This window comes from Oncorhynchus tshawytscha, linkage group LG05 (assembly GCF_018296145.1).
Source record: "Oncorhynchus tshawytscha isolate Ot180627B linkage group LG05, Otsh_v2.0, whole genome shotgun sequence".
Taxonomy (NCBI): domain Eukaryota; kingdom Metazoa; phylum Chordata; class Actinopteri; order Salmoniformes; family Salmonidae; genus Oncorhynchus; species Oncorhynchus tshawytscha.
The window spans coordinates 13,606,016-13,631,793 of NC_056433.1; the positions used below are offsets into that span (position 1 = coordinate 13,606,016).

Genomic DNA, 25,778 nt, shown 5'->3' on the forward strand with positions numbered 1-25,778 from the left:
AGGTGTAGAGTGAAATGCAGTGAAATGCTTACTTACAAGCCCTTAACCAACAATGCAGTTTTAAGAAAATCCCCAAAATGTAAGAGATAAGAACAACAAATAATTAAAGAGCAGCAGTAAATAACAATAGCGGGGCTATATACAGGGGATACCGGGGCTATATACAGGGGAGTCAATGTGTCAATGTGCAGAGGGCACCGGTGTCGAGGTAATTGAGGTAATTATGTATAGTTGAAGTCGGAAGTTTACATACACTTAGGTTGGAGTCATTAAAACTAGTTTTTCAACCAATCCACACATTTCTTGTTAACAAACTATAGTTTTGGCAAGTCGGTTAGGACATCTACTTTGTGCATGACACAAGTCATTTTTCCAACAATTGTTTAGAGACTGATTATTTCACTGTAGCATAATTCCAGTGGGTCAGAAGTTTACATACACAAAGTTGACTGTGCCTTTAAACAGCTTGTAAAATTCCAGAAAATGATGTTATGGCTTTAGAAGCTTCTGATAGGCTAATTGACATCATTTGAGTCAATTGGAGGTGTACCTGTGGATGTATTTCAAGGCCTACCTAACTTTGCTCGACATCATGGGATTTTTCAAAAGAAATCAGCCAAGACCTCAGAAAAAATTGTAGACCTCCACAAGTCTGGTTCATCCTTGGGAGCAATTTCCAAATGCCTGGAGGTACCACGTTCATCTGTACAAACAATATGCAAGTATAAACACCATGGGACCACGCAGCCGCCATACCTCTCAGGAAGGAGACGCGTTCTGGCTCCTAGAGATGAACGTACTTTGGTGCGAAAAGTGCAAATCAATCCCAGAACAACAGCAAAGGACCTTGTGAAAATACTGGAGGAAACAGGTACAAAAGTATCTATATCCACAATAAAAACAAGTCCTATATCAACATAACCTGAAAGGCTGCTCAGCAAGGAAGAAGCCACTGCTCCAAAACTGCCATAAAAAAGCCAGACTACCTTCTGTACAACGGTTTGCAACTGCACATGGGGACAAAGATCGTACTTTTTGGAGAAATGTCCTCTATTCTGATGAAACAAAAATGGAACTGTTTGGCCATGATGACCATCATTATTTTTGGAGGAAAAAGGGGGAGGCTTGCAAGCCAAAGAACACCATCCCAACCGTGAAGCATGGGGGTGGCAGCATCAAGTTGTAGGGGTGCTTTGCTGCAGTAGGGACTGGTGCACTTCACAAAATCAATGGCATCATGAGGAGGTCAAATTTTGTGGATATATTGAAGCAACATCTCCAGACATCAGTCAGGAAGTTGAAGCTTGGTCACTAATGGGTCTTCCAAATGGACAATGACCAAGCATACTTCCAAAGTTGTGGCAAAATGGCGTAAGGACAACAAGGTCAAGGTATTGGAGTGGCCATCACAAAGCCCTGACCTCAATCCCATATAAAATGTGTTGGCAGAACTGAAAAAGCGTGTGCGAGCAAGGAGGCCTACAAACCTAACTCAGTTACACCAGCTCTGTCAGAAGGAATGGGCCAAAATTAACCCAACTTATTGTGGGAAACTTGTGGAAGGCTACCTGAAATGTTTGACCGAAGTTAAACAATTTAAAGGCAATGCTACCAAATACTTAGAGTGTGTGTAAACTTCTGACCCACTGGGAATGTGATGAAAGAAATAAAAGCTGAAAGAAATAAAAGCTACACTGTACATGTAGGTTGAATTATTAAAGTTTCTATGCATAGATAATAACAGAGAGTAGCAGCAGCGTGTGGGGGCAATACAAATAGTCTGGTTAGCCATTTGATTAGCTGTTCAGGAGTCTTGTGGTTTGGGGAAGAAGCTGTTTAGAAGCCTCTTGGACCTAGACTTTGTGTTCCAATACCGCTTGCCGTACTGTAGCATAGAGAACAGTCTTTGACTAGGGTGTTTGGAGTTGTTGACAATTTTTAGGGCCTTCGTCTGACACCGCCTGGTATAGAGGTCCTGGATTGCAGGAAGCTTGGCCCCAGTGATGTACTGGGCTCTATGCACTACCCTCTGTAGTGCCTTGCAGTCGGAGACCGAGCAGTTGCAATACCAGGCAGTGATGCAACCTGTGAGGATGCTCTCGATGGTGCAGCTATAGAACCTTTTGAGGATCTGAGGACCCATGCCAAATATTTTCAGTCTCCTGAGGTTGAATAGGTTTTGTCGTGCCCTCTTCACGACTGTCTTGGTGTGCTAGGACCATGTTAGTTTGTTGGTGATGTGGATACCAAAGAACTTGAAGCTTCTCCACTACAGCCCTGTCGATGAGAATGGGGGTGTGCTCGGTCCTCCTTTTCCTGTAGTCCACAATCATCTCCTTTGTCTTGATCACGTTGAGGGAGAGGTTGTTGTGCTTGCACCCCACGGCCAGGTCTCTGACCTCCTCCCTATAGGCTGTCTCATCATTGTTGGTGATCAGGCTTTTGTGTCATCAGCAAACTTAATGATGGTGTTGGAGTCGTGCCTAGCCGTGCAGTCATGATTGAACAGGGAGTACAGGAGGGGACTGAGCACGCACCCCTGAGGGGTCCCCGTGTTGAGGATCAGCGTGGTGGATGTGTTGTTACCTACCCTTACCACCTGGAGGCGGCCCGTCAGGAAGTCCAGTATCCAGTTGCAGAGGGAGGTGTTTAGTCCCAGGGTCCTTAGCTTAGTGATGCTATTTGAGGGCACAATGGTGTTGAACGCTGAGCTGTAGTCAATTAATATCATTCTCACATACAGTGGGGAGAACAAGTATTTAATACACTGCCGATTTTGCAGGTTTTCCTACTTACAAAGCATGTAGAGGTCTGTAATTTTTATCATAGGTAGACTTCAGTTTACATTGGTGCGTTACGTTCAGTAATGTTTTGCTTCCAAAACATCCGTGTCACGTAGAGTAGGCCAGAAGGCTATACTGGAAAACCTAACCTCTATCAAAATAAAAAGATGGCGGAGCCGCAAAAGTTCTTCTGTGCAAGGAAGTTTATTTACAAAGTGATTCCGGAACAAAAACAACCGTACTGCCATCAAACATATACCTTATGGGACAGCTAAAAACAATGATGCCCCATCCACAGCGCAATCCAAAATGCCTCTCCATGAACTAAAAGCGAGGCTCCTTTTGTAGGGCTAGCCCCTCCCCTCCGATCAATTAACACTAATTAATTAAGCAATTACCTAGTCAAACCTACATTTTCCATTAACTAAACATACTAAAGGATATACCTTGCAACATGTTTTTATGAAACAATATCCCAATATAACATTTACAACATTACATCACTACTGACAGTGTCTTTCAATATGCCCATTTACATGAATGAACCATTCGGGACAGGCACTACAAAGTCAGCCCAATTCCCCTAGCTCAGGTCCTTATCCAGCATACCCGGAAGTTACAGAGTTGGAGAGAGAGAGGAACAGAACAAACAAACAATGCGCTCATCCATAACATCGATAAGTAAAATACATATTGCTTATATTAAATATGAACATTGACATAAGTGTGAAATGTATGTACTAAGATAGAGAAGTCAACCACATTGTTACCTTATCTGATAACGGAGCAGGGAGGAGTGATGAATGTGTGCGTGCGTTAAAGAACCAAAAGCTGCCCGCGGCCAGTGACGGACATCTACGTCACAATCCGGTGATTTTGCAGAGAGCCACATCAATTTACAGAAATACTCATAATAAACATTGATAAACGATACAAGTGTTATTCACAGAATTAAAGATATACTTCTCCTTAATGCAACCGCTGTGTCAGATTTCAAAAAAACTTTACGGTAAAAGCAAACCATGCAATAATCTGAGTACGGCGCTCAGACGACAAATCAAGCCAAACAGATATCCGCCATGTTTGAGTCAACAGAAGTCAGAAATAGTATTATAAATATTCACTTACATTTGATGATCTTCATCAGAATGCACTCCCAGGAATCCCAGATCCACAAAAAACGTTTGATTTGTTCGATAAAGTTCATCTTTGTATCCAAATACCTCCTTGTTGTTAACGCGATCAACCCAGTAATCCAAATTCATGACGCACGAGCAGACGAAAAATAAAAAAAGTTCCGTTGCAGTCCGTAGAAACATGTCAAACAAAGTAGAGAATCAATATTTAGGATGTTTTTAACATAAATCTTCACTAATGTTCCAACCAGAGAATTCCTTTGTCTTCAGAAATGCAATGGAACTCAAGCTAACTCTCACGTGAACGTGCGTCACCAGCTCGTGGCACTCTGCCAGACCACGACTCAAAGAGCCCTTAAGCCCCCACTTTACAGTAGAAGCATCAAACAAGGTTCTAAAGACTGCTGACATCTAGTGGAAGCCTTAGGAAGTGCAATTTGACCCCATAGACACTGTGTTTTCAATAGGCCAAGAGTTGAAAAACTACAAACCTCAGATTTCCCACTTCCTGGTTGGATTTTTCTCAGGTTTTCGTCTGCCATATGAGTTCTGTTATACTCACAGATATCATTCAAACAGTTTTAGAAACTTCAGTGTTTTCTATCCAAATCTACTAATAATATGCATATATTAGCAACTGGGACTGAGTAGCAGGCAGTTTACAAATACGGTTTACAAATATGCATAGGCCCCCACCCCGTGTTTTACCTGAGCCTGCTGTTCTGTCCTGCCGATAGAGTGTATAACCCGCCAGTTGTATGTTGTTAATGTCATCGCTAAGCCACAACTCGGTGAAACATAAGATATTACAGTTTTTAATGTCCCATTGGTAGGATATATGTGCTTTCATTTCGTCCTATTTATTTTCCAGCGCTTGAACGTTAGCTAGCAGGACAGAAGGCAAGGGCAGATTAGCCACTCGTCGCCTGATCCTCACAAGGTATCCTGATCTCTTTCTGCGAAACCTACGTTTCCTTTTCCAGCGAGTCACGGGCATCTGGGCCTGGTTGGGTGTCCGTAGTATATCCCTCGCGTCCGACTCATTGAAGAAGAACTCCTCGTCCAATTTGGTGTGAGTAATCCCAGTTCTGATGTCCAGAAGCTCTTTTCAATCATAAGAGATGGTAGCAGCAACATTATGTACAAAGAAGTTACTAACAATACGAAAAAACTAACAAAATAGCATGGTTGGTAAAGAGCCGATAAGATGGCAGCCCTACCCTCCGGCTCCATCTTTTTTCATGACCCTACCTCGGGCACTTCTGCTGTCATGGTCCCCCCCTCCTCTGGGGCTTGTCTATACTCCCTCTTATTGTATATTGATGGCTTGCAATCTTGATGGATGAGTGTATGTGTGTATCATGTCTTCATATGTAATCTTTATAGTCCTTTTCAAGTCCCATTTGTTTACATTGCCATGGGAAAATACTTATGACCTAATATCTTAACATACCTAATGCCTATTAAGCATTGCCTAATGTCTGCAATTTCATGTTATGCCTTGAGCACATGGACAAGGTTATTTGATTTCCAGCTCCTTGCCAGACCTGGGTCAGTATGAAATACACCTTAGCCTTTTCACGAATGTCTCCTAAATGGATTTTTGATAGATTCATCACCCTCTTTGAGAATCCCGGCCCACTATGCAAGGTGATGTGCTCTGCGGGTTAATAAATAGGTTGCGTTCCTCGTCTTTATGGCGAGAACAAAATGTGCTCCGTAATCAATGGAAATGTAATAGAGTGACCGGGGCAGAGGGTCCTAACAGGCACATAATGCCCTCCTTTGATGTGATTTCAAAGCCTCTTTTTATCTCCATCCAATTAATCAGGATAATCAAGACGGTTAGATGCGTCAGGTGGATGCCTCGGAAAAGCACACATCACATGCAAGGGAACCAGTCTCTACACTCTTATGTGTAGACCAGGCTGAACCTTTGAACCCACTGACATAGCCACAAAAGGTGACCAAAGTCCCATATACAGATCTCATTGTTTCAAACCCGACTCCAGGTTTTGTAGGGAAAACGTTTTGGGAGATATCAGAAATTTAGTTGAGAAAATCCGCATGAAGGTTAATATGGCTCAACGCTGCGTAAAGCCGAGCACAGGCCTGGTAAAATGAATATGGCGGATTAAAAATGGTGAAATCAGAGTGATTGCATAACAACGCAGTCCTGTACCTCAAGGCTAAGGGTAAAGTGGCACGCAGACTCTTAGGGCTGCCAAAGCTATTTGGTCTCGCTGAAATCCTTCGTATCGCTTTGCCTATATGATGGTATACTTTTAGGAGTTTTTCTCTGCTGCCCCATGTATGACAAATATATAGTTGTCCTTACAAAATCTTTCACCTAACCTACACAATAAATTGCAAAGTCTATAAACTTCTCTATAAGGCTGAATCATGATAATACAACCACTTCACTGTTTTAGGTCTTCCAATAAGGGACTGCTCCATTGCTGGGGTGAAGACAAGGTGGTGTGTAGGGTGCACCTGGGTGTTGTGACCTTCATCAAGTCCTTTCTTCTCCTAACTCTGAGCCCCTAATTAGTATTTTTAAGGCCCCAATTGCGTTTAGCCTGTTTTCACAATTTTCATACATTCATTCAGATGGTAATTGTGGAAATTGTATAATGACACAATCAGCTCTGGTGCCCCATTTGTGGCGTCTCGCTTTGATGTGTCGTGTTTGGTTAGTAATTCAGAAACTAAGTATATAGTTCATTTTAGGACAAAGTGGCCTTTCTTTCACTGGTAATGAACATTCCCAGATGATTATATATGGTTAGTATAGTTAGGGAGGTGTTGTCTATTTATTTTTCTTTCCACAATGTGTCTAAATTCCTTTTTTCTTTCTTTGGTCATACCAATCTGCTGTGACTGATGTGATAAAGCCCGAGGAGGTGTGGTACTGTATGTGGCCAATATACCACAGCTAAGGGCTGTTCTTTACGCAAGATGCAACGCGGAGTACCTGGACACAGCACTTAGTTGTGGTATATTGGCCATATACCACAAACCCCAAAGGTGCCTATTGCTATTATAAACTGGTTACCAACGTAATTAGATCAGTAAAAATAAATGTTTTGTCATACCCAAGGTATACGGTCTGATATACCACGGCTGTCAGCCAATCAGCATTCAGGGCTCGAACCACCCAGTTTATACTGTTTCAATAAGTACTGAGTAAACAATAGATGGAATCTAATGCTTTAGCTGGTCGTTTAGAATTCCAACCCAAGTTAAGCGTGCGTAAATGGAACATGATTCCAAATGTATACACTTTTCTCTATATGCCTATGCTGACCTTGCTGGCGCTATTCGTTCAGGGTGGAGATATAAGAAATGAACGTCTACAGTTATTCTGACCATGACTTAATTCCCTCATAATTCCTCCACCAGGTCGAGCAAACCTGCCGGGTTCCAAGTGGGAAAAGCATCTACCTTATGTTTTCTCATAGAAATAACAGCATTCTCCATGCACTGTAATTTATACATTGATGAGCTATTTATAATAGCTAGGTAAATTAGTAATCTGTCTTGGAGAAGGGGATTGTAAATACAAATAACAATTGTTTTAGATGATTTTTCCTTATGATCCCAGGAGACGAATGTGAAACCAGTCATATGGAAGCCAACTGAAAATCATATCAACATGACTTTCCACTGTGAAGTGGGCTATAAAAACCTGTGCCGTTTTTCCGAATACTTATTGCGTACCCTCAATTTCCATGGATGAAATTTGGAGACCCAAGCTATAGGCTTCTGTAGGGCTGAATCTGCTGAGTTGATGAAATGTGGAGACCCAAGCTATAGGCTTCTGTAGGGCTGAATCTGCTGAGTTGATGAAATGTGGAGACCCAAGCTATAGGCTTCTATATGGCTGAACCTGCTGAGTTGATGAAATCTGGAGACCCAAGCTATAGGTTTCTATAGGGTTGAACCTTCTGAGTTGATGAAATGTGGAGACCCAAGCTATAGGTTTCTGTAGGGTTGAACCTTCTGAGTTGATGAAATGTGGAGACCCAAGCTATAGGTTTCTGTAGGGTTGATGTACGCGCTTTAGAATGTTATAATTATATGCCTTGGCTTTCCTATGTTTTATTTTACAATTTGTATCATGTTAAATATTAGCCACTATTGGGAGCCATTGTCAGTAATACGTTTAGAACTGTCACTTTAGTGTTAGTTTCCTTACATTTTTAGCTTACGTTTTGAAACATTCCCTTTGGTTTACCTTATTTTCCTCTGTCACGTACTTGTAGTTGTTGCTGAGGGTCGCTAGCATTAGTGGATCATGTTAGTCTAACGTTGTGTAATAATTTGAATCATTATGGAACTCAGACCATGTAGCAGGTTAAACGTGGAGCCTGGAGCACGGTTCACCATGACTGGACCATTGTCATACAGTTCCATGATTAGTGAGGATTAAGGTAGATTTATAGGACTATTATTCAACCTCTATTGTACACTTTTTTCTACTTTCCAATATTTTATGGTTGAACAATTGATTATGGCAACATTCAGGATGAATCAAACCACTATTTTTGAATGACCAATGTATGCCTAAAGGCTCTCCAAATCTTAAAAAAAATGTATTATTCATAAATACTTTCCTAACCCTAAATAATATACAAGATCAGAGTATTTTTTAAGTCCACCAATTGGTGCTGAAAATAAGACAAATATTTTGTATTTACATGTCTTTCTTTCATTGAACCCTAATATTCTGAACCTCTCTCCATATATTCCAGTGAGTCTGTCAAGAATATTCCAATTAAAGGTACACCAAATTTAAAGGGATGGCTTTAGATAAATGTACTGAAACCCCAATTGAATGAAAACTACACAAAAAGATCTGTTGGCCAGCAAGTGGGATGTTTTTTTAGCGGATTAATGTAATTTATTCAGCATGCACAAGGGAACCACACCTGCAAAGTCCGTTCAGGTAAGTCTGAATATCAACTACTGAGAAGGAAAGGCGTGTGTAGGAAAGGCATAAAAAATGCCTGAATAAAATCAGAGGACATTTTTCTGCATCCAATAGCTGGTCAAAGGTTCAGTGACAGCATCCAATAGCTGGTCATGGGTTCATAGGTCGGTCGGATGGTCAGTCAGTCAGGCAGGCGTCAATCTAATCTCTTAGTCGACAGTTAGTGGACTCGTTACCTGCCATATAGGGTGATGGCGCACTTCTCCTCTCCCAGTGACTGTAATCAGTTTGGACAATGTGAGTGGGCCCTGGAGGAGCAACCGCTGCGTGCCAGCCAGAGTCAGCCAGAGCCACTGACACATCCTGAGTCATCATGTCGGGGCGAGGGGACACAGGCACAGGGTAAAGGGGGCGTGTTGTTGTGTAACAGGGGCCTCCCCACACTCCCACTGCGGGGGCTCCCAGCCCTGTCGCCTCCAGCTTCACTGCCCGATAGTGACGAGCCGCCCGACTGTCACTCCAAACCTCCCTGTGTCCTGTGGAGTTGTTCCTTGGTCGTGACAGCTCCTGACAGCCCCGGGATTCAACCAGCGCCTCCTCAACTGTCACCTGAGAGACTTGGTTCAGCAGCACAAGATGCCCCCGAGGCCTGGGAGTACTTATACTTATTCTATCATCTATAGTGTACAGTGCATTCAAAAAGTATTTAGACCCCTTGACTTTTTACGTTACAGCCTTATTCTAAAATCGATTAAAATGTTTTTATTGTCTCAACAATCTGCACACAATACACCTATTTTAAATAAATTTGCAAACATTTCTAAAAACCTGTGTTCGCTTTGTCATTATGGGGTATTGTGTGTAGATTGATGAGGATTTTTTGTATTTACTCCATTTAGAATAAGGCTGTAATGTAACAAAATGTGGAACAAGTCATGGGGTCTGAATACTTTCCAATGCACTGTACACCCTGGTTGAAGGACTGTGTGCACTGTGCATTACAGAGTCCAACAGAGTACTTAGACTGTGTACCAAGCTCTGCACGGTCATTTACAGAGCAGTTCTACAGTTATCCGTAGCCTACAGTATACCATTCTGGGTGAAGAACTCTGAAGAGTAGTACCCAGGACACAAAGGATATACAATATAAATATTTCCGTAAGTAGTTATGTTGGCGCTACACAGCCATTTCCATTCGACCTCGGTTGAGGAACTGTGGAAATGAACATTGACATGGGGGAGAAACCTTGAAACCCTCGGCTAGGCTGAACACCAACATCAGCAGACTAGACATAAGGCATTCTGCATGAGCTACTGCTTAGAGGTCTAATGATGCATGTGGATTGCCTGGCCAGGAGGGAGTTTGTCGTCCAGACGTAACAACAGCAGCTTTGACTAGGGGCTATGTTGAATTATGAATACAGCAATGAGCTAATACATCTAATGTTGCAAAGGAGAAGTAAAGAATAATTTACATAACCACGACAGCAGTACAATTTTCTTGAAAAGACCAATCGAGGTCGTACCCAAGGTTATTGACAACAGAACCTGTTGATCAGTTGGTGAAGTAATCGCACCTTCATCCCTTGGTACAGTCCTTCTCAAGGTTGACAACAGGGAGCATATCAATGGAGTGAGGGAAACGGTGTGAGATGGGTGGAGCTGCAGGGAGCGACCTGTGACGTGGTGCCCGGTGTGACAAAGCGTGAGGATTAGAAGACAATGAGAGATTAGGACTGGCTGCCGGACAACAGCCCTGGCTGATTGAGCCATTACATTCAGTACATTTAGTGAATGAAACATAGAACATTTCAGACGTGAAAATATTGCCATTTACTTGATAAATTCCAGTGTCGATCAATCTCATTATTCATTTTTGTTAAACAGTTTAGTTCCTACAGATGTGGTCAAATATATTGGCATATTTGCACGATTCACTATTTCTTCCTAAATTAATTGAAATTGAAAAAACGTTTGTTGTTCACATGTATTTGTTTGATATACAACCACACAGGGCCCCACAAAAATTATAATCTTAACTGAAATTGAGATTATTCACTTCAAACCAAATTAAGTTATCGCACCTGTGGTAAGTGGCAGGTACCTACAGTGTAGAAATATCAATTCAACAAGTTTTGAAAAGAGAAAACAGAACATTCTGCTCCATTAAAACCTCTCCATCTCCCCTATTGGACAAGGTGAAGAAAGATAGAGATGGAAAACTCATTGGAAAATAACACAAGATCTCAGGATAGAGAGAGAAATGGTTTAACGCACAGTAGATGGAACTAAAAATAGCTAAGTGTCGTCAGGAGGTTAAAGTTATGGCTTCTCATTTCGGGGATGCAGAGCCAAAGCCCAGGACAGCTTTCCCTTTCCAAGAGGCAATGTATCATTCGTAATGGTTGTCTTTTTTTGGCAGCGTGGCGGGTAAGGCTTTAAACTGATTTGCCTTCAGAGAGACAGATTAGTTAACCACACAGGTTGGTGTGACAATAAAACCATATCCCTTGAATTTAAATCAAACGGCAAAGTAATTACTTTCAAACAATTGGACAGTGTTTTCCATTTGCAGCGTCATTGTTATCTAAGACCGGGTTGCAAGGCTCTCGCATGCAACGGGTCTGCTGCCCGTGGAAACACATCTCCCTTGACAACCATGTTATATTACACCTGTGTGGGACAGGATGTGTGTGGGACAGCATGTGTGTGGGACAGGATGTGTGTGGGACAGGATGTGTGTGGGATGGAGGTTGGCTGCACTTTTGATAGTCGGTTAAAGGTTGATTTTTTAACCTGAACAATACTTCACCTGAAATGTGTCAGGGTGCATGGCAGATCACTCGTTCGGTGGGTTTATAAGTTCGGCCAGCTCAGCAAGTGTCCACGGGATGAGTCATTTCTTAGGAACTGCTGTGAAGTGTTAAAAAAAACTTATTCCATCATCTCAAGTGGTTTTAAGTGTCTCTCTCAATAAGTGCAAGATCACTCAAATCGGTTTATCATCTCCTAGCAACCCTTTTAAGAGAACTGTGCCAATCGTCGAATCATATGTCATTATTTCATTATGACATTGACTTCTAGAGTTGGGCTCTCTGCTTAATTTGGGACTCTCCCTCTGGTATTTATTTGTCTTGGACCAATCCTGTCACAGCCTGTTCAGTTGGCCTGGTAATAGTATAATTAATGATAATACAAACCTTGTACACCTACCAGTAACATGATCAAAAACAATGCCCCTAACTGATCTGTATTCAAAAAGAATGAGCATTCATATTGAGAGCAAGTGCATCTCCTCCAAACCCCATGGCTCTCGATCTTATTTAAATATCATAAAAAATGTAAAGTGCTAATTAGAAGCAACTGTCCGTAGTGGTCTATACTCGCCAAACCCCAGAGAGATTGACTCGTTATGAATAATTCAAGGCCTCTCTCTCCCACAAGACATCAATACTGAGCCAATCTCATCACCACTACTGCTGTGCATTCATAACTCCCTTGCATTCTCCCAGAGCCTCTCAACATTAATCAGATGGGCTGTTTTAAGAATATACAATTGTAGTGAATTGGCATTCTCGACCTTCACCTATCTGACCGGGTTTACTATCTCAATTGACTAACTAACTCAACTGACTAACTCAACTAACTCGACTAACTCAACTGACTCAACTAAGTAACTCAAATAGCCCAACTTAGTAACTCAACTAACTCAACTCAATTGACTAACTCAACTGACTCAACTAAGTAACTCAAATAGCTCAACTTAGTAACTCAACTAACTCAACTCAACCTACTAACTCAATTGACTCAACTAAGTAACTCAAATAACTAAACTAAGTAACTCAAATAACTAAATTGACTAACTAACTGAAGAAACTGCCTATATTTAGTCTGTTCCATCCCACTGACTCTCTACCCCTGTCTCTTCTCTGTCCTAGGTTACGGCCATGCTGCCCCCAGCACAGACGGGGGGAAGGTGTTCTGTATGCTCTACGCCCTGCTGGGCATCCCTCTCACGCTGGTCATGTTCCAGAGCCTGGGCGAGCGCATCAACACCTTGGTGCGCTATCTGCTGCACCGCCTGAAGAACTGCCTTGGCATGCGGCGCACCGAGGTCTCCATGGTGAACATGGTGGCCATCGGCTTCATCTCCTGCATGAGCACGCTGTGCGTGGGTGCGCTCTCCTTCTCCCACTTTGAGGGTTGGAGCTTTTTCCACGCCTACTACTATTGCTTCATCACACTCACCACCATCGGCTTTGGAGACTACGTGGCGCTGCAGAAGGACCAGGCTCTGCAGACAAACCCCAAGTACGTGGCCTTCTGCTTCATGTACATCCTCACCGGCCTGACTGTGATTGGCGCCTTCCTCAACCTGGTTGTGCTGCGCTTCATGACCATGAACGCGGAGGATGAGAAGCGGGATGCCGAGCAGCGCGCCCTCCTCTCCCAGAATGGCCAGGCAGGAGGGCACAACCACCCGGGCTGCGCCCCCGACCCGCCTTCCTCCTCTTCGGCTGTCTCAGGGTGCAGTGGGGGAGCTGGAGGAACGGGAGGACCAGGAGGGGGCGGAAACGGTGGTGTTGGGGGAGCGGGGCGGGGGCTGCGTAACGTGTATGCGGAGGTGCTCCACTTCCAGTCCATGTGCTCCTGCCTGTGGTACAAGAGCAGGGAGAAGCTGCAGTACTCCATCCCCATGATCATCCCCAGGGACCTGTCCACCTCTGACACCTACATGGAGCAGGGGGAGGCCTTTTCCTCCGACGCCCTCCACCCCCTTCACTCCAACGGCTGCGTCTACAGCATGCACCACCCCCATTCCGTCATCAGTTCTGTGTCCACGGGCCTGCACAGCCTCACCCCGTACAGACTAGGACACAGCAAGCGGCGCAGCTCCATCTAGAGGTCTGGAGGACTCAATGCTTAAAAGAACCAACCCACACCTCTTGTCTACCGCATGGAAGGACCCTAATACTGTTGGACTATTTTCGATGGACTAAACCAAGATCTAAATCAGGGGTGCTCAACTTACAGTCCTCAGGGGATCCCTGTCCTGGGGTGATGTGTTTTTGCCTGGCACTTTTAAATGATCGATTAATGCCACTGATTTTCCAAAAACAAGAATAGGCCTCGAAGACCGAAGTTTTGCACCTGTGAACTATATCCCTGCTATATTTTCAGCATCCCTTCACCGTTTGCCGTATTTAAGGTTGAAGTTATTGCTCTTCACCATGTGCAGATTGTTTGAACGATAAGATGACACGTTACACTGTGAGAGACAAATATTTTTATGCGAAATGGAGGGATTATGTATTTTAAGAAACTGTGCATCATGATAAGCCACATGACTAAACAAAACCTGATTTTAAGTTTGGTGAGTAAAGTTTGTCTCTTTTTCACAAAGAAGAAAGGGACGTATTGAAGTGTTACTCCCAATAATCATCCATTAAATAAATGTAAATATATTTGTAATATGGATACTGTATTTAAGCAATGTACTTACTAGGGAAGAACCAATTTTGTTAGTGAAAGTGTTCTAAAAACTAAATTGGCTCAAGTCAAACACTTTTGATTTGCTTTAGTTTCTTACTGTATTTATCTCTCAAACCACAAAACCAATCATACATTGTGCTACGTTTTGTCCTTTTCTATTTAATGCTTTTTTTCTTGTGTGTATAATTGTTTTACTGTATGTTTGCTATTCATCTGTTTTATGTTTTCATAATAGGGTTTTACTCAGATCATGTGGGCTCACTTTGTGCATAGTAGACAGTCTAATCTTGTTCACTGCTGCACTTTATAACATTATTGTATGCTTTAGGGCGCTGGATACCAGTGCATTACATGGAATTGAAGATCCTAATTTATGCTAACTCACCTGATGTTTTGGTACCTAAATAATATATTCCTATGGATGTCATGCTCTTAAATGTTGTCAGAGGGAGATTTGGCTCGTAGCCCAGCAGGCAAAAGTGGTTACAGTCACAGTGCCTTTAGAATGTATTCATACCCCATGACTTAATCCACATTTAGTTACGTTACAGCCTGAATTTGGTATAGATTAACAAAACAAAAAACAAACATGTATCACCTATCTACACACAATACCCCATAATAACAACGTGAAAATGTGTTTTTATATATTTTTGCAAATGTATTGAAAGTCAAATACAGGAATATCTCATTTACATAAGTATTGATACACCTTTGCTATGACACTCCAAACTGAGCTCAGGTGCATCCAATTTTATTTTTCTTTGGTCATCCTTGAGATGTCGCTACAACTTGATTGGAGTCCACCTGTGGCCAACTGAATTGTTTGGACATTATTTAGAAAGAAAAACACCTGTCTGTAAGGTCCCACAGTTGACAGTGCATGTCAGAGCAGAAACTATACCATGAAGTCCAATGAACTGTCCACAGATCTTTGAGATATAATTGTGATGAGGCATATGTCTGGGGAAGGGTATAAAACCATTTCTAAAGTGTTGAACGTTTTCAAGAGCACAGTGGTCTGCATCATTGGGAAATTGAAAAAAATATGGAAGTACCCAGACTCTGCCTAGGGCTGTCCGTCAGACCAAACTGAGCAACCGGTCAAGGGAGGGGAGGTGACCAAGAACCCAATGACCACTCTGACAGGACTACAGAGTTCCCTGTCTGAGATGGGAGAACCTGCCAGAAAAACAACAGACTCTACATTACTTCACCAATCTGGGATTTATTGGAGAGTGGCCAGAAGGAAGCCACTCCTGAGAAAAAGACAACAGCACGCCTGGAATTTGCTAAATAACATGTGAAAGACTGAGATCTCTTTGGCCTGAATGCAAAGCGCTGTCTTGAGAAAAACAGGCACAGCTCATCACCCGTCTAACACCATCCCTACCGTGAAGCATGGTGGTGGCTGTATCATGCTATGGGGATGATTTTCAGCTGGCAGGGACTGGGAGACTGGTAAGGATAGAGAAAACAATGAATTGAGCCAAATACAGGCAAATCCTTGATGTGAACCTGATTGATTCAAACAACCTCAGACTGGAGCGAAGATTTACGTTCCAACAGGACAATGACCCCAAGCATACAGCTAGAGCAACACTGGAATGGCTTCAGAACAAGAATGTGAAAGTCCTTGAATGGCCCAGCCAAAGCCCAGACTTGAATCCCATTGAAAATCTGTGGAAAGATTTGAAGATTCTTTTTCACCGCCACTCCCCATCTACCTTAACAGAGCTTGAGAAAATCTGCAAGGATTGGAGAAAATTGGAGAAAATCCCCAAATACAGATGGGTATCAGCTTTGCACAAGACAACTCAAAGCTGTAATTGCTGCCAAAGATGCTTCTACAAAGTATTGCCATAGGGGTGTGAATACTTATGTAAATTATATATTTCTGTATTTCATTTTTAATAAAAAAATGTTTAAATCTAAAAACATGTTTTCATCTTTTCATTATGTAGATTGCTGAGGAAAAACAATCATTTAACCAATTTTGAATTCAGGTTGTAACACAATAAAATGTGGAATAAGTCAAGGGGTATGAATACTTTCTGAAGGCGCTGTATGTCTTTGTTTGGGTTGGTTGAAAATAGATTTTTCAATGCCTTTTTAGGATCCAGACAAATGTCTACAACTGGCTGTAATCTGGTTATTTTACTATATAACAACCAAAATATGACTTCTTGATGACATCAAGAAAAAGGGTGTCTTTAACTGCTTGTAATCTGTTTATTTGCTGATTCCTCAACTAGAAAACAAATTTATAACCAGAAAACAGCATCTTCATGACGTCAGATTCATGACGTCAGAAGGCACATATTCTTAGGGATAGCCCCCTTTTTTTCAATTTTCGCCTAAAATGACATACCAAATATAACTGCCTGTAGCTCAGGCCCTGAAGCAAGGATATGCATATTCTTGGAACCATTTGAAAGGAAACACTTTGAAGTTTGTGGAAATGTGAATTGAATGTAGGAGAATATAACACAATAGATCTGGTGGAAGAAAATACCACCATCTTTGAAATGCAAGAGAAAGGTCCCACTGGTTGCAATTCCGATGGTGTCCACAAGATGGCAGCATTGTATGTGCAAAGTTTCCGAAGGATATCTTGAAGTATGAGCGATCTACATGACATTTAGTGTGAAGTCACCCAGGTACATTTGGGCAAGTCGTGAAGGAGACATTTGCATTCATATGACGTTTTTCTGCAAGAATATCGTACAATCTGTATACTTGTACTTTGATTTAGCTTTTCCAGTATTAGTAGCATGTTATAAGTTCAAAATTTGCAAAACAACCAGTTTTCATAACTTCATAACTCTGAATATTCTTATAATTTTTGTCCAAAAGGAAATGGCATGCTGTCGCACAAGGTTAATAGCTACATTTTCCAACAGATACATGGTTTCTGGATACTCCCATAAAGCCCAGCTCATTGGCTATCTAGCTGGATTTGTTTGACCCCGATTGGTGCTTATTTGGCAAATTTAGTCGTTCAAGTGAAGACCGCCCGCTTCTTCAGCGTGCCATGAAGGTTTCGCTCTCTGACCAAATATGTGTGAAGTCTGGTTACGTTCTAGGATCTCTGACGAATACATACGAACGTGATTTGACTGGCTGAAACAATGTTTAGGGTTAGAGTTTCACAGATTCCTTTCTTTGCAAATTGAACGAGTGGAAAAACAAAATTGATCGTGCGTGCTATATGGACCTTTTTAGGATATGAAAAAGGATTTTATCTAACAAAACAACACTTCATGTTATCTCTGGCACCCTTTGGATGATAAATCAGAGCAAGATTTCAGAATATAAGTACACATTTCACCTTCAGAGGTGAATTTATCAAAACTATCGCGGTGAAAAAGTGTTTTGTTGTTAGGAGCTCTCCTCAAACAATAACATGGCATTTTTTCGCAGTAAGAGCTACTGTAAATTGGACAGTGCAGTTATATTAATAAGAATTTAAGCTTTCAGCCGATATAAGACACTTATATGTACCGACATTTGTTGTTTCTCTAAAATCTGCAATCGTGACACAAGGCGCTGCATGATTTACAACTGTCCGGGACCAGACGCAGATCCCTAAGAAGTGTTTTAATTCAAATCCATCTGAAGTGATTCAATCAAAAAAAGTTTCAATGAACCTTAGTGAAATGCTTTTAAAATCCTTCAAAAATATAAGTAGCATCTCATGATGTTTTAAACAACGTCTCATTGTTTGACCTCTTCAGCATAAAGACTATTCAGTAAATCACATATTTGTGATCCAGATATAACCACAGACACTTTTAAGACAGTCCTATTTCTTTATGAGTTGGATTTTTTTTATCATTCTACCACTGATTCGTCTAATCTTCTTAATAAAGTTTATTAATTGGAAATTGACTACAATTTTTTGTTATTGTCATTTTTATTTATTTGCATCATGATTCAGTGGTACTGGTTACCCAAGTTGAAAGTCAAAATCTCAGTTCATCACATTATTTCTTAACTGCTTGGTGAAACAAAACGGAGACCCACATTTCCTCAAATAGAGCCAGTCATAGACATCTTCTTCACACCTTGAGATCAGCAGAGGGTCACAACCGTAGGTGCTGCTACATCAGGAAGAGGGTCCATCCCTCCTATGACTACAGCATCTGCCGTCCAACGCCTTCCACACGCCTGCACACACGTTGATACCGCCCCCAGACAAATAGCAGTAGGATCTTCAAACAAAGTTGTCAGCTGAGTATACAAGTCTATTCTCTGCACGTTTGGTGTCTTAAATAGACACTCCAGTTTGTCCAGAAGTAGTGTAATAATGGTCATTTTTAACAGCTTAGCTAAACAACAAGCTAACTTATGAACTCTGAACAACAACAACCATTTAAAAAACAATTGCATTGAGGATTTTACATACTGTAGTTTGTATCACAATCCTATATTAGAAACTAGTTACACTTTACTCAGGGTGTACATTTATAATGTATTGTTACTTGTTTTAAGAATGTACTGTATGAGTCCCTTAGAATGTATTATAAATCAGTTTATATACTATTTTCTTTGTGTATTATAAGCAGTTCATAGATACTTATGACTTCTAAATCTGATGCATTATAACAGAATCAGCATGTTTCTTCAGTATAGTTTTACAAACCTTTTTCGATAACTTTTTCATAATGTTACGGAAATATGGTCAAGGCAGGGCAAATAAAAGTTTAGGCAACTCCTCCTTAACTGACCAAGCCCACGCCATGACACATTTTACATAAGCCCATGTCAAAGCGCTGACAAAGTCCCACCTTGATTCGAGTGATTCTCCTCTCCACTCCCCTCGTCCTCGTTCCGCTCCATTTCCTGTTCGACCTGCCTATGCTGCGACAGGCTTGGCTCCTCCTAATGCGTCTTATGCCATTACCTTGCATCCTTCACTCACTGTTGTCGAGGACCATCGCTCGGTCCCTGTTGCTGTTTGACTTCCTCTCAGTAATCATCAAGGTTGGTTGTTTGACCTCTCTGTCTTTGGCTCACCTCTCACCACCTCACAAACCCAGGGTTGTCATTTTCTTGGAAGAAGGAGGAAATGAATTCTGAAATTCTTCCTTTCATCATTCTCCATTGCTTAAGGATGGAGAAAGTAGCTCTGGACAAAGAAAAAGTTAATAAAATCATCACAAAATCGTTATAAGAGGGGACGTTCAGGATTCTTCAAGTTGATGTAAAAACATGCACATATCACTCACATTGATTTTTAGCTAGCAGTGGCTAAAGTTAACTGAAGTTTGTAGTGGCTGTTTAGAGAAAAGCGAACCATGGACTACAGACTACAGACCCTGGTCCGTAGACTACTTTCAGGGTTTAAAAAAACATCTAACATCAAGTTGTAAAATATTTTTGTAAAATCCTTAACTTCCCTTTTAAGCAACAAGTAACAGCAGACAACAGTACCAAAATGCATTTTAGTCTTGGTCCATAATAGTCTCTACCAGTCTAATTTGTGCATAGCTCTTGTCAATAATGGATATAGTCGGATTGTACTGTAGCTAAGTACATTCTTTGCTCATTTTAAGTCTGTTCATAGGTTTCAACTCTCCTATTTCAAATGTGCTGGTTATTTTACAATGCCATTAAACATTTGCATTCCTAGAACTGCCAGAAATCCTTATTTGACAGAAAGCACATATCCAAGGCCACACAGGTTCAATTCCAACTGGAAATGGAAATGTTCGATGGATGTGATAGTTGTTGATCCAATGGGAGCTGGTCAGAGTGCTAGCAGTTGTTTCAAGCAGCTGCAGAGAAACCAGCTGGAAAGCATCATATTTTCACTCTTATTTGATAAGAACAATCTGAAATCATACCATCAATGAGACATGGCCATAATATCAAATCCCAACATTAATTTAGTGAGTGTAAGGAACAAATGTGGAGAAGATAGATTAGTTCATTTTTTCCCCTTCTCTCTCTCTTTCTTTCTCTCTCTCGTTCTCTAGCTCTCTCTCTCTGTCTCCGCTCCTCCCCTACTTTCATCCCTTGTTGCAACTTCAGAACAGGCTATTATCATTTCACAGAATCATCTTAGCAATGCATCCTTTCTTTTGCGAGTCTCTTAAGAAAAGTGGGAAAACACATTCATTGGAATAAATGAACGCTGGGAGGGTGACGGTGTGGTGAGTGTTGCGGCACTGGTACATTATGCCAGCTTTTAGTTAACACACAACACTGTGATTTATCTGGAGCCTCCACTTGTGACTGTTGATGATTCAGCTCCTCACGTTTCCAGTCTCCGGGCTCGTTGCGTTTAGCCAACTCATTTTCCACAGGAAACAGAAAAACATGTCTGTCTAGGCCTTTATTACAGCAGCACTGAATCTCATTAATGACCTGGCTCTTCTCATTGCCGTTAATCATACAGGCACAAAATGGTTGCTTCAGCCCCTGAAATTCATCCATCCAGGAGAATGGGCCAGATTGGGGTGTAAAAACTAATCTTTTCAACACCCACAAATCACACCGTCTTCTTAGTTTTACTTGGTTCTCATGTTTTATGTCTTTGTGTTGGGAGTTTTGGTCCTCACACAAACATAAAGCAGATCATTTGTATGCTGTCGTCATTTTCTTGAGATGAGAAATTATTATTCGCATTTTTATTCTTATTCGGGATTAATATTCATATTGATATAGAAAGTGAAGAAAGTTTGAATGATTCTATAGAAACATTTGTCATTCACTTTAACAGATAATTGAACCTAAAATAAAGTCCTGTTTCTGCATACATTCACAGAACAAACTCAGAAAAAACTTATGTTCACTATGTCCATGTGAAGTCAGATGGGCAGTAGGGGATTGGGGAGACTCTGGGGACTGAATGTGTCCCTGTATTGGCAGAGGACTGGGGAGTCTGGGGAATTAATGTGTCTCTGTCTGTCTGCCTTTCTGTCTCTCTCTCTCTCTTCTCTCTCTCTCTCTCTCTCTCTCTCTCTCTGTCTCTTGATCTCTCTCTCTCTCTCTCTCTCTGTCTTTTGCTCACTCTCTCTGTCTCTTGCTCACTCTCTCTCTCTCTCCTTCTCTCTCTCTCTCTCTCTCTCTCCTTCTCTTACCTCCCTCCTTCTCTGCCCACCTCATCTTCTCCCTCTCCTCCCTCTGGCTCCCTACCTCCTCTCTTCCTTCTCTCTCTCCTCTCTATCTCCCTCCCAACCTCCTCTCCTTCCTCTCCTCTCTCTCTTTCCTTCTCTCCTCCCTTTCTCTCCCTCCCTGCCTCCTCTCCTCACTCTCTCTCTGCTCTCTCCCTCCCTCCTCTCATCCCTCCTTCTCTCTGCTGTCTCTCTCCCTCCCTGCCTCCTCTCCTCCCTCCCTCTTCTCTCTCTCTTACTCCCTGTCTCCTCTCCTCCCTCCCTCTTCTCTCTCTCTCTTTCACTCCCTGTCTCCTCTCCTCACTCTCTTTCCTCCCTCACAGTAGAGTTCCAGTAGCCTGATTTCCCACTGATGTATTTATATGCAGAGGATCCACTGGACCAGGTATGTGTGTGAGTGTGTGTGTTTGGCATACATGTGTGTGTTTACTTGTCTGTGTGTGCACAGGGGATACGGAGGCTCAGGACAAATAAATGTCATATACAGAGAAGTGTTAAAATAGATCAGATGAATAAGGGCACGTTGACCCCATTCAATCTTATCCGACGCTGCTATTTACTTTCATTTCACACCCATTCAACTGAGCAGGCTGGTCTCGGTGACAGAGTGCTTGGCCATGAAAGATGGTTCAAATCAACTGTAATGGGTGATTGTTTAGCTGATGCCTCGAACTCAGAGGGAAAATGGCAGCCAGCGTCAAGGATCCCGGGGAGGGTCTCATCTCATGCAATGGGGTTGACATTAGCCGTGTTATGCAACCGTAACCTCCAGCTTTGAAGTGGGAGGGAGTGGCAGGGGGCTTATGCTATACTGACACAAAATACAGCACAGCATCTGCCCCCTGCCACTCCCTCCCACTCCATTCTCCCCAGCCCACCCCTAGCTGTGTGTGTGTTTGTTGCTGCTGCCTGACACCTCCCCCCACCCATCTTCTCCAGATCCCCCCCATTCTCGCAATCATTCTGCTCCCCTGGCTTCAGAGACGAGCCCAGTGCGGCGGCCCTATGCAGCAAGCTTTTGGCACTAGGCAAAAAAAAATGTCATTTTGTTAACGCACGTAGCTCGCTCACTCAGCTGAGGTTTGGGGACCACTTACGCACATGATCAAACGGCAGGCATGGTTTTGCAATACCGTCACCACAAGCATTTCAACATTCAGTCGAAGCAGAGGATTATAAAGTAAACATCCTCCAGGACAAATAAATAGAGGTCAGTCGATGTGTCAAAACTGAGTCATACCCAATGAACGGTCTAGATTTACTATCAACACTCTACTGTATGGAACCCTTAAATGAACCACTACACTGTCAGGGACCCCTAAAGGAACCACTGCACTGTCTGGAACCCCTAAAGGAACCATTGCACTGTCTGGAAACCCTAAAGGAACCACTGCACTGTCTGGAACCCCTAAAGGAACCATAGCACTGCCAGGGACCCCTAAAGGAACCACTGCACTGTCTGGAAACCCTAAAGGAACCATAGCACTGTCAGGAACCCCTAAAGGATCCACTGCACTGTCTGGAACCCCTAAAGGAACCACTGCACTGTCTGGAAACCCTAAAGGAACCACTGCACTGTCTGGAAACCCTAAAGGAACCATAGCACTGTCTGGAACCCCTAAAGGATCCACTGCACTGTCTGGAACCCCTAAAGGAACCACTGCACTGTCTGGAACCCCTAAAGGAACCACTGCACTGTCAGGGACCCCTAAAGGAACCACTGCACTGTCAGGGACCCCTAAAGGAACCACTGCACTATCAGGGACCCCTAAAGGAACCACTACACTGTCTGGAACCCCTAAAGGAACCACTGCACTGTCTGGAAACCCTAAAGGAACCACTGCACTGTCAGGAACCCCTAAAGGAACCATAGCATTGTCAGGAACCCCTAAAGGAACCACTGCACTGTCAGGGACCCCTAAAGGAACCATAGCACTGTCAGGAACCCCTAGAGGAACCATAGCACTGTCAGGAACCCCTAAAGGAACCACAGCACTGTCAGGAACCCCTAAAGCAACCACTGCACTGTCTGGAACCCCTAAAGGAACCATAGCACTGTCAGGGACCCCTAAAGGAACCATAGCACTGTCAGGAACCCCTAAAGGAACCACTGCACTGTCAGGAACCCCTAAAGGAACCGCAGCACTGTCAGGAACCCCTAAAGCATTTTTTAAAATAAATAAAATAATATTGATTTAAAATTTTAAAAAAAAAATACATTTTCAGACAGTCCATATATATTTTCCAAAGGGGCTATACATTTGGGTGAGTTTTTTGTCTCGCTTGAGTAGCCTCGTTTCACATTCAGAAATAACATTAAACCATCTAGTGTTCAGTGAAATAACAACACAATGTCAAATACAGGTAGCCTAGTCAAATAATGAACATCCATTCACATTCAGAAATAACATTAAACCATCTAGTGTTCAGTGAAATAACAACACAATGTCAAATACAGGTAGCCTAGTCAAATAATGAACATCCATTCACATTAACCGTTACTCTCTCGTGGGAATTCTACTAATGGTCCTAACATCCATTCACATTAACCATTACTCTCTCGTGGGAATTCCACTAACGGTCCTAACATCCATTCACATTAACCATTACTCTCTCGTGGGAATTCTACTAACGGTCCTAACATCCATTCACATTAACCATTACTCTCTCGTGGGAATTCTACTAACGGTCCTAACATCCATTCACATTAACCATTACTCTCTCGTGGGAATTCCACTAACGGTCCTAACATCCATTCACATTAACCATTACTCTCTCGTGGGAATTCCACTAACGGTCCTAACATCCATTCACATGAACCATTACTCTCTCGTGGGAATTCTACTAACGGTCCGTATGAAGCCAAACGTAGCTGCTGCTCATTCCATTTGTTTGAAAACGGATAAATGGTTAAGAAAAGTAAGGCCCACGTCCATAGAGACACATAGCAGCACTACCAGTAGTACTACACCTGCACCTGTCGACGACACAAGTTGTTCTGCTTCCACGTGCACATCCAATGCTAGCATCAGTAATTCTACATTTGTTGTAAGTCCAGCTAGCATTGACACTGACAGTTGTGAATCTGATGCAGCCGAAGAGCTACTGCCCCCTTACCCGGGAAAACGCCGAACAACAGACAGGGACGTTGGACCATCAGAGGCACAAATATGATGAGAACTACATTGATTTGGGGTTCACTTATATTGGGAGTAGTGCCTTTCCTCAGACACAGTGTGTTATATATACAAAAGTACTATCTCACAACGCGTTGAAACCTTCACTCTTGCGCAGACATTTAGAAACCAAACATGCCAATTTGGAAAATAAGTCTTAGGAGTTTTTTGAGCGAGAATTAAGTCGACTTTCGAGAAGTAAGACATGTATAAAGGCAACAGATACCATTAATAAGAAGGGGCTCGAAGTGTCTGATATGGTGAGCTACCGAGTGGCTAGGACAGGCAGGCCCATACTATTCTGGAGAATTCTTCCTGCTGCCGCTGATATGGTTGGGACAATGCTGGGGGAAAAGGCCCAAAAACCTGTACAGACAATGCTTTCATCAAACAACACTGTTTCACGACGCATCTGTGACATGGCAGGAGATGTTTGAAACAGGGGACAATGCTTTGCATACAAGCCAGTGAATTCTATGCTTTATAGCTGGATGAGTCAACAGATGTAGGGGGCCTGGCACAGCTCCTGGTATATGTCCATTACGTTTATGGGGGGTCAATTAAGGAAGACATCCTCTTCTGCAAACCACTGGAAACCAGGACAACATGAAAGGGTATTTTTAAATCCTGTTAAGCACAGGCAAAATCCTTCCTGCTGTAAGATTAAATAATCTTACAGCAGGACAATAACCTAAAACACAAGGCCAAATCTACACTGGAGTTGTTTACCAAGAAGACAGTGAATGTTCCTGAGTGGCCGAATTACAGGTTTTACTTAAATATCCTTGAAAATGTATGACAAGATCCCTCCTTGTAACACAATAAAATGTGGAAAAAGTCAAGGGGTGTGAATACTTTCTGAAAGCACTGTTGGTCCACTATATTTGTGATCTTACAGTAGCTGGTATTCAGTCCAGTAGCCCGTACAAAAAAAATAACAATTTACAAATTAACTTTTTTTTAACCACACACACTTGTCATATTATTATTATTCATTTTATTTATTTCACATGTATTTATAATGGAAGGGTAGGGTTAGCTGCTATTCAGTCCAGTAACCACACACCCTTGGTAGTTTATGGAAGGGTTAGCTAGTATTCAGTCCAATAACCACACACCCTTGTCGCATTATGGAA

The 25,778-nt window shown here is 42.2% G+C and overlaps 1 protein-coding gene across 1 annotated transcript in view; it reads left to right on the forward strand.

Moving 5' to 3' along the window:
- kcnk3a (potassium channel, subfamily K, member 3a) overlaps positions 1 to 14,956 on the forward strand; it is a 50,617-nt gene extending 35,661 nt beyond the window's left edge. Inside the window, exon 2 of the mRNA XM_024422650.2 lies at positions 12,791 to 14,956. Coding sequence (XP_024278418.1) covers positions 12,791 to 13,755 — 965 coding nt within the window. The 3' untranslated portion in view covers positions 13,756 to 14,956. The remainder of the gene's footprint in view (positions 1 to 12,790) is intronic.
- Positions 14,957 to 25,778: the final 10,822 nt, after the last annotated feature.